The sequence below is a fragment of the Astatotilapia calliptera genome, chromosome 11 (assembly GCF_964374335.1).
Source record: "Astatotilapia calliptera chromosome 11, fAstCal68.1, whole genome shotgun sequence".
Lineage (NCBI taxonomy): Eukaryota > Metazoa > Chordata > Actinopteri > Cichliformes > Cichlidae > Astatotilapia > Astatotilapia calliptera.
This window is the reverse complement of record NC_137432.1, coordinates 29,608,170-29,625,351: the sequence shown is the minus strand read 5'-3', so window position 1 is coordinate 29,625,351 and position 17,182 is coordinate 29,608,170. Positions and strand designations below refer to the sequence as shown.

General features: G+C 37.4%; 3 protein-coding genes across 6 annotated transcripts; 2 read left to right on the top strand and 1 right to left on the bottom strand.

Annotated features, from left to right (window-relative positions):
* The first annotated feature begins 419 nt into the window (after positions 1-419).
* Positions 420-5,865, top strand: LOC113032189 (free fatty acid receptor 2-like). Of its 3 annotated transcripts, none has more exons than XM_026184908.2 (2): positions 420-625; positions 4,538-5,865. In XM_026184908.2, the coding sequence occupies exons 1-2, from the start codon at positions 501-503 to the stop codon at positions 5,457-5,459; spliced, it is 1,047 nt and encodes a 348-aa protein (XP_026040693.2). In that variant the 5' UTR covers positions 420-500; the 3' UTR covers positions 5,460-5,865. The 3 variants fall into 3 exon arrangements, with proteins under 3 accessions (XP_026040693.2, XP_080164195.1, XP_026040694.1); XM_080308069.1 differs by lacking the exon at positions 420-625 and adding an exon at positions 3,993-4,103; XM_026184909.2 differs by lacking the exon at positions 420-625 and adding an exon at positions 4,132-4,294.
* Positions 5,866-6,017: 152 nt separating this feature from the next.
* LOC113032648 (free fatty acid receptor 2-like) lies at positions 6,018-10,706 on the top strand. The gene is made up of 2 exons (XM_026185660.2): positions 6,018-8,025; positions 9,806-10,706. The coding sequence occupies exons 1-2, from the start codon at positions 7,958-7,960 to the stop codon at positions 10,704-10,706; spliced, it is 969 nt and encodes a 322-aa protein (XP_026041445.1). The 5' UTR covers positions 6,018-7,957.
* A 297-nt stretch (positions 10,707-11,003) lies between these two features.
* lim2.5 (lens intrinsic membrane protein 2.5) lies at positions 11,004-15,130 on the bottom strand. 2 transcript variants are annotated; one of them, XM_026184843.2, is made up of 5 exons: positions 14,783-15,130; positions 13,156-13,368; positions 11,979-12,128; positions 11,715-11,849; positions 11,004-11,160 (listed from the first exon to the last, which is right to left on the bottom strand). In XM_026184843.2, the coding sequence occupies exons 2-5, from the start codon at positions 13,331-13,333 to the stop codon at positions 11,099-11,101; spliced, it is 525 nt and encodes a 174-aa protein (XP_026040628.1). In that variant the 5' UTR covers positions 13,334-13,368; positions 14,783-15,130; the 3' UTR covers positions 11,004-11,098. The 2 variants fall into 2 exon arrangements, with proteins under 2 accessions (XP_026040628.1, XP_026040629.1); XM_026184844.2 differs by having other exon boundaries at positions 14,673-14,876.
* Between the last annotated feature and the right edge of the window lie 2,052 nt (positions 15,131-17,182).

Sequence of the window (17,182 nt, the reverse complement as noted above, 5' to 3'; positions counted from 1 at the left end):
CTTATATGGACTGCATTATTTCAAAGAATTCTACTGTGCATATTCATCTCTGTCTCAACAAATGAAAGAAATGTGGTCACTGGTAAAATAAGGATACCAGCCAAACTATCTATTTCACAACTTGGAGTCATGGAGACCGACAGAAGCCCACATGCTGAACACTGGAAGGAATTCAAAAGGTTTATTTACAGGTTTGTTTGAGGAAAAAAATAATGTAATCAGTGAGGCATTTTAAGGTCCCTAAGTGGCAGCGAAGGTATTATGGGTTTCCAAGGCACACACACACTCTGAAGTATAAAGCTCACAGGCCTCATGCAAACATGGAAAGGTCTGCACAGAGACACAGAAAGAGTTATGTACCCACCTGACGCAAAGATCTGGCAATGACTGAGTGTCTGCTCCAACATTAAGTAGCCGGCCTGATTGTTCAACTAGCTGCAGGTGATTCAGATCAACTGAGCAACCACTGAGGAAAGGTAAACACTATACACACAAAACACATGCACAGACTGACAGGGGAGAAAGAAAGAGAGAGAAAAAGAGTGACGGAAAGCCAGCATGATGCCGAGAACCCACTGCTAAGTAACACACAACAGGAAGTTAAAGGCAACGGTTATGTGTGTATGTAAGTAACACTTCTGATTACATTTTTCTGTGTATGTCATATTGTTATTCAAAAAGGTTTATGCTCAATTTCTTCTTTGCTGATGTGATTCTTGCTCATGGGAACTGTTTTCCTGATTGAATGTGAAATGTTCTGTTACAAAAATATATTCCAGCATCAGGTTGTTTGCATTGTTGTTTAATCTCTGGAGCTATGGAAGTGTATGTTTTTGTTAAATACATTTGCACAAATTTGTTTCTAATGCTCTGAATTCAAAAAAGTTCTTTAATTGCTATAGGGTCAAATATTTAGCAGGTATTATCTAACAAGAATAAAGATAAAACTCTCAAATGTGAAGGAAGCTATAACCAGAAGTGGCTGTTAGCAGGGCTAAATTATTTTTAAAAAAATATAAGCTCTCATTGCTTCCAGCTGAGGGCATGGAGATATTTGCTCAATAATAATAATAAAAAATAGTCGCATCCCACACGCTCTGCTTACATCTTCAGCATATCCTGTTTTCCACCTCTATCACTGTAAAGTGGACGTGGTGTAGATAAGATGAGAGTTGGATCTCAATATATTATTTAATAATATTTGGGTATTGTTATAAGATATGTAAGATATTTAGCAGATGCTATGTAGATCACCATCTAATATCTCTGAAATATCTCTTAATGCTTTATGTTTTGTTGAGAAATCAGTTTTACCCCGGTTCTTTTTATTCCTCGAGCATCCAGAGATGGCACCGGACTCAGTAGTCATTTTCACAAAATCTTTTATTCATCTGTATTCATCTTCATTCTTCTTCATTTAAGCATGCACTTCTAGAAGGGAAGATGAGGCCGGTGTCCCTCTGCAAAAATCTTCACCCCTTTGTTAGTTACAGCCAGCTTTATAGAAGTGACCCCATCATAAAAAAAACCCCTACGGTGTGCTGCAAACTCTGTCTGTGTCTATGTGCACGAGCACGTGAATGCCTGCATGTGCACGTTCCCACGTGTCTATGTGAGTGCTCGTGTGTGACTGTGTACGCATACCTGTGTGTATGTGTGAGTGCACATGAGTGAGTGTGTGTGTGGATGTGTGTGCGTCACAGTTAAAACACTGTGGGTGAAGATATCTTTCTACAGGTCATAAAACCCCCACAGTTATAAATGTTAACACCCCCACCTTAAAACATCCTCTGGGGAATTTCCACTCAGGAGAAGCCTTCTAAAATCTACTCCTAAATTCACAACACTATAAGGCCTTTATTACTTTACAAACAGTGTCTCTACAATAATTCTACATTCTATGATAACATATTTCTAAACTCTAAAATAAGCTAAACATTCCTACAGTTTCTACTCTAGAAACATGAGTTTTTGTTTCACAGAAAACTGTTGTGTAGAAAATGTGTTTTCTGATGGCAACAAATGATGTTAGTATTTGAAATGTTTGAGATTTGTTTGAAATTGGTAGACAATTAATTAGTTCTACTTAGGGTTGGGCGATATGTAAAAATTTATGTATGTATGATGTAAAAACAATCGTAAGCCCAATAATCGACGATGGGCAATATATTGGCACATATGCAGACTTTTAAAGGGCGGAGCAATGTAATCATGCAAAGACTGATTTGCGCGTTTACCAAACAGAACATGGACGAACTAAATGCCAAAAAATATAAAGTCGCCAATTTGGGATTTCTTTGGCTTTAAACCGGATGAACGAGGTAAATCTAAGGATGTAACCAAAGCGGTGTGCCACTTCCGCGAGAATTTGCTCGCGGATGAAAGACAGTGCTGTTAAAACATCGCAAATATTATTTTTTCTTTTGACTACTTCTATTAGCTCCATCATTATGAGCAGATTTACACATGGACAAATAAATAAATCAATCGCCCTTGTAAAAACGATAGTCCATATATTTGTCCAATCGCCCAACCCTAGTTCTGTTGTAATTTTGGAATATTTGACTACAGGTTTTCCTTATTATTGATACAGTCCAGTCACTTGGCAGTGTTCATTCTCATAAAGAAACCTAAAACTGCCATAAAAATGAATGTAGTACATTTAACCAAAAGAAACAATAGGCAACCAAAACAGCAAGTGAAAATGAAGCAAGCTCCTTAACTTCGGGATCTACTGTTTTGTTATCAATTTTGACATGTACATACAAGCGTCTTAATGTTTCTGTGAAACTGGAAAAGGAAGTTGTGGTGGAGGGTTGCAGCATTGGTGTGTCGCTAACAGTAACCTCCTACACTGATTCAGAAAGCCATTGAACCAGAGAAGAATAAATTCAGCTGAGAGTAAAAGATTTCCTTCAGCAACACCACATACTTCTCTTAGGTTGAAATACAGCCAGCGATAAGTGTACAGTCATTTTCGTAACTGGCCATTACTGTTTCAAGTATAAAACGCATGAAGAGCATGAATCAGACTGAAAGTCAATATAGACTCTTACAAACAGAACTACATTTCCTGAATTACAGTAACTGTATCTCTTTTTTTTCTATTGCTGATGCACTGGACTTTTAACCCCTACAGGGTGTGCATTGAAACATTTTTTAAACTACTGACATGAGGACATTTGTTTTGAGTGGTAAATGGACTGGTTCTTTTATATCACCTTTTTACTCTACCTGAGAACTTAAAGCGCTTTATACAACATGCCCCATTGCCCCATCCACACACACATTCATACTCCAGTGGATGCCACAAAGAGCAACTTGGAGTTTGAGTCTAGCCCAGGGATATTTGTCATGCAGACTAGAGATGCCGGGGACAAAAGCACCAACTTTGCAATTAATAGATGGCCTGCTCTCCCTTCCACGCTATGGCCAGCCCTTTACATTGTAGGTTCCACACAGTTGTTCCCATTTCAGTTGCATATACTGCTGAAGTTATTCTACTTAAGCATGAGCACCGATACATTTTTAAAAATTAGCATAGATTGCAAAAGGACCAGTGATATTTTTAAGATACTTGATACCATAGTTATTTCCTGTTGCAAGAGATGTCAATTTTGGGAAAAGGAAGTCATTGACAAACTGTTCCTAAGCAACAGATAACAGAACTATAGAGGTTAAAGCCTACATGTTATTTTCCCCTGCGCTGCTGGAATCACAAATATCTTAAAACACTATGAATTAATTGTGTACTTGGGGAAAAAAATGTATGTATAAAATGATTATTTCTTCCCTGAGTTTTGTTGTAGGTGTAACTATATCATTTTTAATTCTAATTATAAGTTCATAAATGATTACAGGAGAGTAAAACATAGGAAGAGGTCCTTTATTAACCCATCTAAGACAAACTGTTTACATGCTGCAGTTTTCCATCGTAGTTAATATTAACTACTGGTATTAGTCATACAGCGTGACTGTTTCCGGCTTCTAACATTTTATATCAGTTCATCTTTGAACTCACGAGTTACAACCTGAAAGTCTTTGATGAAAGTTGCAGAATGGAATTTTAGTTGTTGTTAAGTCTGGAAACTTTCTTCTGCTTGGTGAGTAAATACATTTACCTTATCACACCAAATACAGAAGATTCTACAGTTGGTGAAGTTCTACGGCTGATGCAGAAAGTCGACTGCCTCATTTCTTTGACACTGATCAGTGATCAAAGTGAATAAAAGACATTTTATTCACCACAATGTAAAATGCAAATATCAAAAGTATCAACTGAGCAATATTTAAGGTGCTTATTTTACTTCTTTATTTATGCATTTAACTATTTCCATAGACAGGTTGGAAATAAAACTGTTCAGTATTGTTCAATACTGTTCAATGTGATTGATCAGTGAACGTTTGAACAGGCAGCTGTCTTTTACTCTGTGTTTAAATTGTCAGAAAAAAGCTAAATATTTTATTATTATGGGGTATATTTTTTCTAAACTGTGATTGGTTTGTGTTCTTTTTTCTTTTTCTTTTTTTGGTTTAGGTCCATAATGGAATCTACCGTGAACAGTGGAGTGATTCTTTCAGTTTACATCATTTCATTCCTGATTGGCTTCCCCTGTAATCTCTTGGCTCTCTATGCATTTAGTACTAAGATTCACTCCAAGCCACTTCCAACAGACATCCTGCTGCTCAACCTGACTGTCTCTGACCTGATGTTTTTGATCATTCTGCCTCTCAAGATGCACGAGGCAGCATCTGATATGGAATGGAATCTGCCCAACTTCATGTGCTCCATCACCTCCTTCACATTTTTCTCCACAATCTACACCAGCTCCTTGCTGCTGATGGCAGTCAGCGTGGTTCGCTACATAGGAGCAGCATTTCCTATCACCTATCAGAAGCTGCACAAACCCATGTATGCAATTGTTATCAGTGCTGTTATTTGGCTGATCTCGACAGCACACTGCAGCATTGTTTTCGTCATCCAGCATCACCCATCTTTGGCCAGCAATAATTCCAGTACTTGGTGCTATGAGCGTTTTACAGACGAGCAGAAGCAGATCCTCCTCCCAGTACGTCTGGAGTTTTTCTTTGTACTCTGCCTCATACCTCTTCTTATTTGTGTTTACTGCTACTTGCGCTGCATCTTGATTCTGTACAGCCGGCCCAGGATATCCCAGATGCAGAAACAGAAGGCCATTGGCATGGCCTCAGGGACTCTTGCTGTGTTCCTCATTTGTGTTCTGCCATACAATTTATCTCATTTAGTGGGTTACATCCAGGGACAAAGCCCAGAGTGGAGGTACTACAGCTTGCTGCTTAGTTGTTTCAACACCTGTATTGATCCAATCATTTTCTACTTTTCCTCCTCCATCTTCCGCTTGTCAAGTGAAAAGTTCATTTTCAGGAATTGTATGCTCAGTCCTTCACGGTTCCAAGGACATGTCAACAGCTCTAGCTAGACTAACATTTCCTTTCATTAGTAATTGTTCATATTTAGTTTGATTATATTTGTTTGAGTGCACATTACAGAGATAAAAATAATATGCAGTATGTAATCTCTCACAAGTTTTCTGCTCCCCACTCACACGAACTATTTTTGGTGATTAAAAAGACAAAAAAAAACATTGTTGCGTAACACTGGTGCCGCACAGTGGAAAAGTGAGGTCATTTTGATATAAACTGATGCATCATTACCTGATCTAGTCACTTTGCATGTGTTTAGAAAATGTGTTTACTGATAGCGAGACATAAGATTTTTTTTTTTTTTTTGAAATAGCTGTACAGGGTTTATCTGAACTTCCTCATAACTGTTCAATGACTCAAAATAAAATGTTAATGAAAATAGAAGTGTTTATAAAACTGAAATGTATTTTTGATTTTATTTTTTTAAAGCAAAGATGGCATTTTTCTTATTCTGTAATGCTATCTATTGATTTGTTTTACTATTAGCAGAATACCTTAATATTACATATCTTGAAAACACTCATTTACATTAACAATCCTGCGCAGAAGGTCATAAACAGGGCCAATCAGCCTCAAACGCTTGCCTGGAAACTTGCCTGTCACAGCACTGTAAATGGCCACTGCACGCAGTTCAAAGAGAATTGGTCTGGTATGCAGAGAGGTGCACATAATATAATTTATCATTCTATAGGTAATGCTCAATTCAGTTGCTGTGAACTTTTTGAGAACTTTATTTTTGCATCATATGGAAATTCACTAGATTAATTATTAATTTGGTTTGTGTAGCCATGACTCGCTGAAAACAAAGAACATAGACACAAAAAAAAACAATAATAATAATAATAATAATGTTAATGATGATGATAATAATGATAATGATAATAATAATAATAATAAAGGACAGAAGAACATCATATTAAGTCAAACCGACAGTCTTCTTCTATAATTTACTTCTTATTGAAGATACTTGAAAGGTGAAATTAGTAATAAGCAGATGTTCAATAGTTTTGATTAAATTTGGTCTATTCAGATCCCCCAGTTATCCTTTCCCAGTCTACCTGTCTCTTGAAACAAGATGTTCCGAGAGCTGTCAGCCAAGTAGACACAATACGTTTGACACCCATTCATCCATTCTCTTCCAATTCAGGGCCCCAGCTGTCAGAGGACAAGAGGTAGGGTACACCGTGGACAGTGTTGGGAAGGTTACTTTTGAAATGTATTCCATTACAGAATACAGAATACATGCCCTAAAATGTATTCTGTACCGTATTCCGTTATGTTACTCAATGAGAGTAACGTATTCTGAATACTTTGGATTACTTAACTTAAATTATCATGCATTTTACAACTACGTGAATGTACTATTGCTGTGTGATTTATTACTATTACTGAAGGTCCGCGGCTCCGAACCGTAGTAAAGGGACCTCTGACTAATACGGGTTCCTTGTCGGGCTTGTAGCCGAAAAATGGCTTTACTTTGTTGTCTGGGTCAACTCTGCTTGCGAGAGACAGAGAGAAGCTTGAAAGGCTGCTCCAACAGAACTTATTGTTTCGGAGGAAAACACAAACACAGCGTCCAGTCGAGTCTTAATAGCTTACTTACAACTGGGCTTGGCTGCAGTGGTTAATATTATATTTACATGCTTCCAGCTCCCGTTTTTGCTCGATGACAACTCGTACTTTTCGACTCTCCTTTTTCTTCCACCTCGCGCTCACAGACACATAACGAGTATGGCAGTCCATTCTCCCTGCAGCACGGACTACACTGCCCATGAGGCTACATTCTTTAGGGCTATGCCTGTAGTATTCTGCCTATTAGCTTAGCACAACAACAACAACAAAAAGGCGCTCTCTCACCCAGGAAACACGCAGAGCGTCCCCCTGTAACCATGGCAACCGCAACGCTGCCGCCTGGAACTACAGAACATAGCTGTCAAACAAAACCGAAACACTCCTGACCTGCGACAATATGAAACAGGAAAGTACCGCAGTGTAATCCATTTATTTCAACAAAGTAACTGTATTCTGAATACCACCTTTTTAAACGGTAACTGTAACGGAATACAGTTACTCATATTTTGTATTTTAAATGCGTAACATGTATTCCGTTACTCACCAACACTGACCGTGGACAGGTCGCAAGTCTCTCAAGGGCTAACACAAAGACATAGACAGACAACCATTCACACTCACATTCACACCTATGGGCAATTTAGAATCACCAGTTAACCTAACCCCACTAACTGCATGTCTTTGGTTTGCGGGAGGAAGCCAGAGTACCCAGAGAGAACCCACAGAAAAATGGAGAGACCACGCAAACTCCACACAGAGAGACCCTGGCCTGACGGTGGAATTGAACTCAGGACCTTCGTGCTGTGTGACAACATGATACCTCTATATTATTTCAAGCGATTCTTTAGTGCTCATTCAACTCTGTCTCGACAAATGAATACAAAAATTTGGTCTCTGGTAAAATAAGGATCCCAGCTAAACTATGAACAGTGCAACCTGGATAACACTCAGAAATAACACCAGACAGCTGTCTGAAGGCAATGTGTGTATGTCAGTAATATTTCTGATTAAAAGTTATTGACTGTGTGTCATATTGTTACTCAAAAAGCTTTATTCTCGGTGGCCTCTTTGCTAATGTGGTCGTGCTTGGACCGCATTAGTATTAAAAGTTGGAACTGTTATCCTGATTGACTGTGAAATGTTCTATAATAAAAATATATTCCACCATCAGATTGTTTTGTATTGTTTAATCTTTGAAACTATAAAACTGGATATTTTGTTGAATAATTTACACAAATGTATTTCTAATGGTCTAAATTTAAAAGAGACCTTTAATTGCTTGGTTAAGGTCACATATTATTCTTGACTAACAAGAATAAAGATACAAGTCTGAAAGGTAAAGAAAGTCAGCAGATGTACTTTGGCTTTGAGCAAAGGGTTAAACTGGGCAAGAAGAATCTGGTAAGGCATTCAGTATTTTCAGTAAATGAGAAATTAAATCTGAGGTGCTGATTAATGCATAATATCGAGTGCATGGTGATATTTACTCAAAAACTAAGAAAAAATCACTTCCCACAGTCCTCCTTGCATCCTTAACACATCCTGTTGTCCTGCTCATCACTGTGATGTGGGCACACTGCAGATAAGATAAATTTACAGCCTGTACATAACAAAAAATCTAGTAGCGCTAGCAGTAGAAACTACAGTAACTTGTTTTTAAATTACTTGTTTTCCACACATTAAACCACTATGTTATGTATCTTTTTCTCGTCTGTCAAACCCCACTTTAACCCCTGGTGGTCAGTGTTAGTGTTTTGATATAACAAGGAGTATATGGGATAAACTCAGGATATAGAGCAGACCGTCAATCTTCAGCTCTTTCAGTCTATGTGCTGTAAAGTCCTTAGGCATGACATAAACCACAAATCGCCCCTGATGCATCCAGTGACTTGAAAACTGTTTTTATACTGAAGGCTACATGTATAGGTAATCTCCACAGTGCTCCTAAAATCACAAATTTCTCATGGAGCAATGGAAAATATCTTGAATTCTAATAAATGCAGGCTTCTGGACTTACGAAATCCAAATCAGAATCAATCAGAATCAGAATACTTTATTAATCCCGAAGGAAATTACTATGATAATAATTTATTTTGGTGACAGGAGGTCCTTTGTTAACATATCTAAGATGAAAGTCAACATGAGCTGCGGTTATTTATTTTAGTTAATATTAACCTACTGGTGTCTGCTGTTAGTCATTGTAGTGTGCCCCAGTGTGTCGCATGGAGTTTTAAGCTTCTAACACTTTATATCAACTCATCTTTAAACCTGGATTAGAAACTGGAGGTCTTTGATGAAAAGAACAGAACGGAGTGTTAATTGTGAAGTTTTGACATCGGAGATATATTATACCACTTGGTAAGTAAAAATATACCAAGATCCTATTTGCTACTGAAAATCATCTACTGATGACAGCTGACTGCCTCGTTTGTTTTAGCACCTTTAAGTGATTGAAGTAATGAAACACATTTTCCTAAATAACTGTATCTATACTAACGGAAAATGTTAATTGTTTAGCAAGCAACACTGATGCTTTAGTATTATCTATTGAACATAACTGCAAGACATTGATTTTCCTTTATTGTTTAACTAGAGACATTCACTTTCTGAAGTTTGAAAATTCCTACATTACTTGCCAATTAACATCTGTAAATTTATTGTATTCATTACTGTTTGGTTTGATATATTAGATTTAATAATACTGTATATGTATAAGATGTATGAGAAGCATAGAAGAAGAAGTTAATCTGTGTTGTTTATTTTGGTTTAGGTCCATAATGGAGTCCACTGTGAGCAGTGAGATCATTCTCTTCATTTACATCATTTCATTCCTGATTGGCTTCCCCTGCAATCTCTTGGCTCTCTATGCGTTTAGTGTCAAGATCCACTCCAAGCCACTTCCAACAGACATCCTGCTACTCAATCTGACTGTCTCTGACCTGCTGTTTTTGATCATTCTGCCTCTCAAGATGCACGAGGCAGCATCTGGTATGAAATGGAATTTATCTCATTTCATGTGCTCCATCACATCCTTTGCTTTTTTCTCCACAATCTACACCAGCTCCTTGCTGCTGATGGCAGTCAGCGTGGTCCGCTACATAGGAGCAGCATTTCCTATCACTTATCATAAACTGCACAAACCCGTGTATGCAGTTGCTATTAGTGCTGTTATTTGGCTGATCTCGACAGCACACTGCAGTATCGCTTTCATCATCCAGCATCACCCATCTCTGTCTAGCAATAACTCCAGTGTGTGCTATGAACACATCACAAAAAAGCAGCTGGAGATCCTCCTCCCAGTACGTCTGGAGTTTTTCTTTGTACTCTGCCTCATACCTCTTCTTATTTGTGTTTACTGCTACTTGCGCTGCATCTCGATTCTGTACAGCCGGTCCAGAATATCCCAGATGCAGAAACAGAAGGCCATTGGCATGGCCTCAGGGACTCTTGCTGTGTTCCTCATTTGTGTTCTGCCATACAATTTATCTCATTTAGTGGGTTACATCCAGGGACAAAGCCCAGAGTGGAGGTACTACACCTTTCTGCTTAGCTGTTTCAACACTTTCATTGATCCCATTATCTTCTACTTTTCCTCCTCCAACTTCTACTTCTTTAGAGAAAAGATTATTTTTAGGAAGTGTAGGTGCACTGATTCAAGGCTGCAAGCGTAGACCAACAACTCTAGCTAAGATTGAAAATGTAAAAATTACATCATATTTGATATCACATGTACATTTTCATTTTATTATATTAATTTCCTATGAATTACAGAAATTATATCAGAATTTGAGCCTTATATTTAACAATTCATACATACAGACCTGTATCTGAAATCTTTTAAAATATTCAAGCTTAAATTTGGATATCTTACTATTGCTTATGATCCTAAGCTGTTTAATGGGATTGTGTTATCCTTGACCATTTTCTTAAAAATAAAAAAATAAAAAAATACACATTTGGTACATATGCAGTTTTCCAAATTTTATTGTTTTCCACCACGGTGCCAATCTTTAAATGTAAACTAATGTCTTCCGCAGCCCTGACACACTTTTTCCTCTTTCCATTAACGTGGGCCAGCCACTCTTCTGCACTCATGCATTCTGTAGGCACACATGTAGAATATACCTGCAAAACATCAACAAAAGTCATCTTTAAAGAGACATAGAGACAATTTGTATAATATAACATGCCAAACAGACTTTGATTTCTGATAGTAAGACATATATTTCGTGTATGGAGTAGAAGATTTAGAAAATGTATACATGGCCTGTATTTGGCCTGTATTTGTATAGTGCTTTACTAGTCCCTAAGGACCCCAAAGTGCTTTACACATCCAGTCATCCACCCATTCACACACATATTCACACACTGGTGATAGCAAGCTACATTGTAGCCACAGCCACCCTGGGGCGCACTGACAGAGGCGAGGCTATGATGGATAGTTTGACAAGTAAAGACTGTACTAACTCAGAAATCCAGCAGCTCTAACATATATAAGTATGGATGACATTTTCAGAAAATGAAAGTGTTCATAAAACTCAAATGTATTTGTGTTATTATAATTAAGAAATTAATAAATGAGACCTGCTGTAATTTTGGTTTATTCAATGCTTTTCTGCATTTCCAAAAACTGTTAAATATCACTGTATTGATACTAAGATTCATCTAGATAAACAAACCTGCAAAGAAGGTCATTAGCAGGGCCACCCAGCCTAGTATGTAGGACCAAGAGAAGCGCCAGTCACCAAAGCGCTTGCCCAGGAAGTTCACAGTCACCCCAGTGTAAATGGCCATTGCAAGCAGAACAAAGAGAGCTGGTATATTGGACACACAGTTAGACATAATATGATACTAATATGATAAAAATAATGATACTATCAGTTTCCAAATAATCACTTTAATAAATGTTAAAATGTTAATTGTTTTCTGCATCAATAACTTACTTGAAACAAAGAACATGATTCCAGCGGCAAATGATCGGTTGAACCGCTCAAAGGCAGAAAAGTGGGCAAAGGAGAGGATTCCTGCGATGATGCCAGCAAAGCATGACATGGCCGACAGGATCATAAAAGCACGAGTGGCATTCCAGTATGCTGAGGAGGAGTAAAACAAGAAAATACTATGAAGATGTATGCTAGAAGAACTACAACATACTAGCACTACCCAGGAAATTACAGATGTATTTATTATATATTTTAGATGTTAAAAAAAGATAAATTTGAGTTCAGAATAAGATTCTCTCCAAATATAACTCATAAACTTGTAACTTTCTCTATTGTAATGCATAATATAAATAAATAAAAAAAACAAAAGACAACTTTAATCAACTTGAACTTGCATTGGAATATATTAATAATTTAATATATTTACTAAAAATATTTGAGATCTATTTTGGTGTACTGACTCTTTGATTCCTTGTGCGGTGTATGGTTGTAATTGCAATTAATACAATTTATTCCAATTTCATTTATGACATCAGCAGCAGCTGTTAGGGTAGCCAAACATTAGTATGATGTGATGCTGAAACCAAGGGGCATCATGGGTTATTGCCACCAATACAGGGATCCAAAGTTATTCTTTTTGTTCTCAGAGTGACATAGATTAGTTGGATGAGGCGGAAAGTTCAAGTAGTGGATATAATGATCATTTTAAACTATTATATATTTGAAAAACTGATTTTTCATTGTCTGCTGTTGTCATGTCCAAAACTGCCCACTCTCATTGGTTATCAGACTGTCACCAGATAACCAATGAGAATGGGCCTCAGCAGTCCTTTGTATTATAAACATCGATGGGCCAATTTTAGCATGCAAATAAGTTTATTAAGAATAAAAGGTAAACCATTATATGTGCTAAGCATCAGCAGTGTAACTGTGATCATACTGGCATGCTAACATTAGAGCAAATACCACAGAGGTTGGCTATAAACTTGGTCTTGGACTTTCATTCTAATAGTATAAACGTAATGTCTAATGAAAGTCAAAAAATTCCTGTTGATGCGCCTTAAAAGTAAGAAAAGTTGGCTTCTGACCAGATAAACAACTGTCTCCGGGGAGGATCACTGTTCCTTACAAAGTTTTAAATGTAATGAATTTGGGTAGAGGACAATTCCCTACTTACCAATGCTGTCAGTTTGCATGTAGCACTTTCCAGACATGCAGTATCTCCACAAGCCCTGATGGGCGAAGCTGCCAGACAGACGGTACTGCATCCAGTAGTCTGTGGCTGTGGAGACCACCAACAGGATGTTCCCCACAATGGCACAAAAAAGGCCCCCTCCCATGAAGCTGTACATCATGAGTGATCCTATGACTGTGGTTAAGGCTTTATGCACTGTCAAAAGAAAAAAGAAGATAGGAATCAGTGGTGCAAGAGTAAAGCTGCAGGAAAGAAAATAGTAATTTTCTTTACAGCTTGGTGCTATAATGTTAATGTTTATTAAGTAGGGAATGGTTTTAAGAGACAGTAACACCCTGAAGAAGTAGATGGAAAGAGTAAAAACAAAAACTGCCCACATCTAGTTGCCACCACATGTCTGTCACTATGGCGTTGCATTCATTCAAACTTCATTTATATTAAATCAGAAAGGCTAAATGCATTCTTCTAAAACCACTTCACTTCCAGGAATTAGTGAATATATACCATTGCACTCCCTGAATCCTACCGTGACACATAGTCAGTTTGTGAGTCAATCCAAAACAAAGCTTGCATTATTAATAAAGATATTTTTATCATGTTTTATAAAACATGAAGTTTTATGTGGGTCTTATAGTTAATTGATCTAAATTTATTCATATAATGTGTTTTATCGACGCAGTTATCTCTCACAACAAAGCAAAGGACAGCTGCAGACCTGGATAAGCAAATCATGCCACCTGCAATGCAATCAGCTCATAGCAACACGTACTCTCTCGCTCACTCTTTGAATGTGTTTTATGTGCTTACAACTGCAGCAAATAAACTGCCACAAAAAAACAAATAAGGAAATAGACTGGCAATATAATCAGCAAATAACTTCCAATGATGTGAAAGGCAGTGACAGCTGACACAAATAAAATGTAAGGTCATTTTAGGGTAAGGGTATAGTTGCATAAGTAATCAGCACCCATGGATCAGACCAAACCCATCATCATACTCATCCTTTACTTTAATTTCAGCAAAACATTTGTGGAGTTTCACGACTATATCTTGTGTTAACAAACTCTGTCCACGTACAGACAGATATAAACACTCAAAACAGCCTTTGTGGAAATTCCATTTTGCTATTATGGCACACAGACATACACATTGAAAACAGTATCAGCTACAATACCAACTATACACTTGCACTATCAGCCTTGGTAAATATTGAACAACTTTAAAAACATATCAAGCATCTGTTTCAAGACATGTGGGTTCAGTTTTTCTCTGAGCTGTAAGAGCAAAATTCAGACGGCATACATCTGCAACACTGGTGTGTAACATCTGAACGTCATATTCCTGTCAGGATATATAAAACAAACAGACAAATCTATCATCTCAAATCTCAATCTTTATGGGATGAAATCTTTAGAATCATTAGAAATGCTTGATGTATTATTTAAAACTATCTATGAATATACTGAAAATAAAGACCCTGAAACATGAAATATACATACATTATTACGAAATAGTCACAGTGCATGAAAACTGGTTAGCAGCCAGTGTTATCCATTCTAGTTTATAAATTCTACTGCAATTTAACAAATCACCATCACCATCATCTCACCTGAATTCCTCAGGATAAATCAACCCTCTTAAGTATCAGGCTTTCCTTAGGGAAAGAGTGAGAGAGAGTGCAAGCCAGGAGTGAGCGAATGTCAAAGAGGATGGCCTAGGCTGAATTCCAAAAGGTTAACCCCCCACTTTTCTGTTGATGGAGGCAAAATCCTTTAAAACAATCAGCACAGTACAAATGGATATGAGTTGGTGTGCAAAAAGCCATGTGACACGTTCCTGCTGAACTACATGGGAGCATTGGGGGGGGGGGGGGTGTCAGGGGATGCTATTGGGGTAAGGGGGAGGGTCTGTGATGCGAGGCCGCTGCAGCACAGTCCTTGTCTGTTGTTCTGTTTGGTGTTCTGGAACTGTGGATGTGCAAAGGCTTGCAGTACTGCTGCGGTCAATGGAACGTGCTGAAGTGCACACTTTCTTTCAGTGTAACTGGGGCGTGGTCATGGGGACACGTTGATGCTTAAAACAGATACGTAAACTTACACCGTTCATGTAGAGTGTGCTCTGCATGTTCACAGTGAATATGTGATGATGTTGACAAGGCAGTTGCCTAACAGTTATAACAGTTATAGGTTGCCGTTTATTGCATAGTTAAAGAAATATCAGCTAAACCTACCCTACTGGATTTATTCTACTAACACTAGCACACGTAATCTCAACGGCCTTGTCGTTTACACCGTCACTGTTCTATTGCAATCCATTACAACAATTATGATAAATTGTCAGGGGCTGATGTGATGTGGTTGGTGTTTGTTGGATAGAAATGGTTTAAATTGAACTGTGTTACACTGAGGAGTTTGTTTGACAGCATCATTTCATAATCTTTTCTGGAAAAATTACAGTGTATAAACAATCTAATATTTGCCAAATATTAGGCAACAGTAACCAGTCACAGATGATATATGATACATCTATATCTCTAAAACTCGTTTCCTGAAATTTGTTCTTGCCCTATGACAGTAAGGGGAGACCACCCACTCATTGTTACCCTGAATGAATTTATCATTAGTAGGAAAAAGATTTCAGCATCTTACTTGCACACTGCACAACACAACACACCCCTCAGTGAAACCTTGTCTCCTAGTTCCTCATTTCTGCAATCATTTTAATGAATGTTACGCCATGGCTGTACTTGGCTGTACTTGGCTAGTTGTAGTCTAGTCTGTAAGCTGTCTATCTGTATCCTCACATATAACTGTAGAGTTTTTTCTTATTTACTAAGCAGAAATTAATAGTATTTCACGATGCCACTTTTTTCAGTTTGTATTTCTAAGTACGTGCTGGTTTGCAGATAATGCTGCTGGCCACACGTCATATAACCTCATTTACTCCTGAACATGTCAACAGACAGAGATAAAGAGATAATAGGATTAATAAATGCAAAAATCCCCAAAAGGGGGAATAACATAATGTGTTGTGACCTTTACTGATCTCTTGTCACAGTGTGTTTTTATGTTTTTATTCACTGTTTATGCATTTAACACATTTTTACTATGAATGCACTGAGGGTCAAGAAGCCAAATAACCCACAAATTCTCTGTAATTTTCACAAGAAGAACTCTGATGATGCAATTGTAGTTCTTCTTCATTTTGATCATGAATGCTGTCAGTCAAACAGATTAGAAAGAAGTTTTAGGTCAGACCCACAGCTGCTGTGGTGTCATGTTTGCTTAAAGACGGTGTTGACAGGTTTGTTCATTTAACCACCATATAAATCTTTCACAAGATCAACTGCACATTTGCAAAACATATGATCAATATGATTGAAAGAAATAGACTGTTGTTAGTTAGGACTGAAGTGATATTACACTGACTAAATTATAACTATTTTGTTTAGTATTTAAGACTGAGATAAGCAATAAGCACTAAATAAACATCTTTAGGGAGTAATCGCACGCTGTACTAATGGTCCTCACTCTGTGAAAATTAGAAGCTTTTGCCAAGTTTTTCCCCAAAAGTCAATATTGCACCATGTGGCTGAAAACTGTGAGAAATCATGAGAAAGAAGAAGAAAGAAGATAAAATGAAACACCAGACCAGAAAATACAAAAACAGAGGATTGTCAAGTTAAAGCAAAACAACGTTGACCAAACACTAATGAAGCAATTTCAACACAAGTGTGACTGTCGTAATTTTTTGCCACTTATGTTCTCTACTTGGGAAAGCTAAAACCTCAAGAGCACTTCCTCAAAGTGTATAATCGTGTTGAATACTAGCAGCTTAATTTGAAAATCTGCATTATAAGATTTTCAAATGACCAGATTAGTGTGCATCGTTCATTATTTTCATGGATGATGCACATAAAGATTTTAAAATTTTTTTTTCATTTTTCACTATTGTTATAGGGTTAATTAAATCCTTTTACTAAAATATTTAATATAGCAATGAATAAGAG

What these genes read in the sequence shown, in the direction of transcription:
- LOC113032189 (XM_026184908.2), top strand. Translation starts at nt 501, where the DNA reads ATGCACAGACTGACAGGGGAGAAAGAAAGAGAGAGAAAAAGAGTGACG. An exon ending in GGCAACGGTTATGTGTGTAT is followed by an intron (nt 626 to 4,537) that starts GTAAGTAACACT and finishes TTTTTGGTTTAG; the next exon opens with GTCCATAATGGAATCTACCG.
- LOC113032648 (XM_026185660.2), top strand. Translation starts at nt 7,958, where the DNA reads ATGAACAGTGCAACCTGGATAACACTCAGAAATAACACCAGACAGCTG. An exon ending in TCTGAAGGCAATGTGTGTAT is followed by an intron (nt 8,026 to 9,805) that starts GTCAGTAATATT and finishes ATTTTGGTTTAG; the next exon opens with GTCCATAATGGAGTCCACTG.
- lim2.5 (XM_026184843.2), bottom strand. Translation starts at nt 13,333, where the DNA reads ATGATGTACAGCTTCATGGGAGGGGGCCTTTTTTGTGCCATTGTGGGG. An exon ending in CATGCAAACTGACAGCATTG is followed by an intron (nt 12,129 to 13,155) that starts GTAAGTAGGGAA and finishes ACTCCTCCTCAG; the next exon opens with CATACTGGAATGCCACTCGT. An exon ending in AATCATGTTCTTTGTTTCAA is followed by an intron (nt 11,850 to 11,978) that starts GTAAGTTATTGA and finishes CCAATATACCAG; the next exon opens with CTCTCTTTGTTCTGCTTGCA.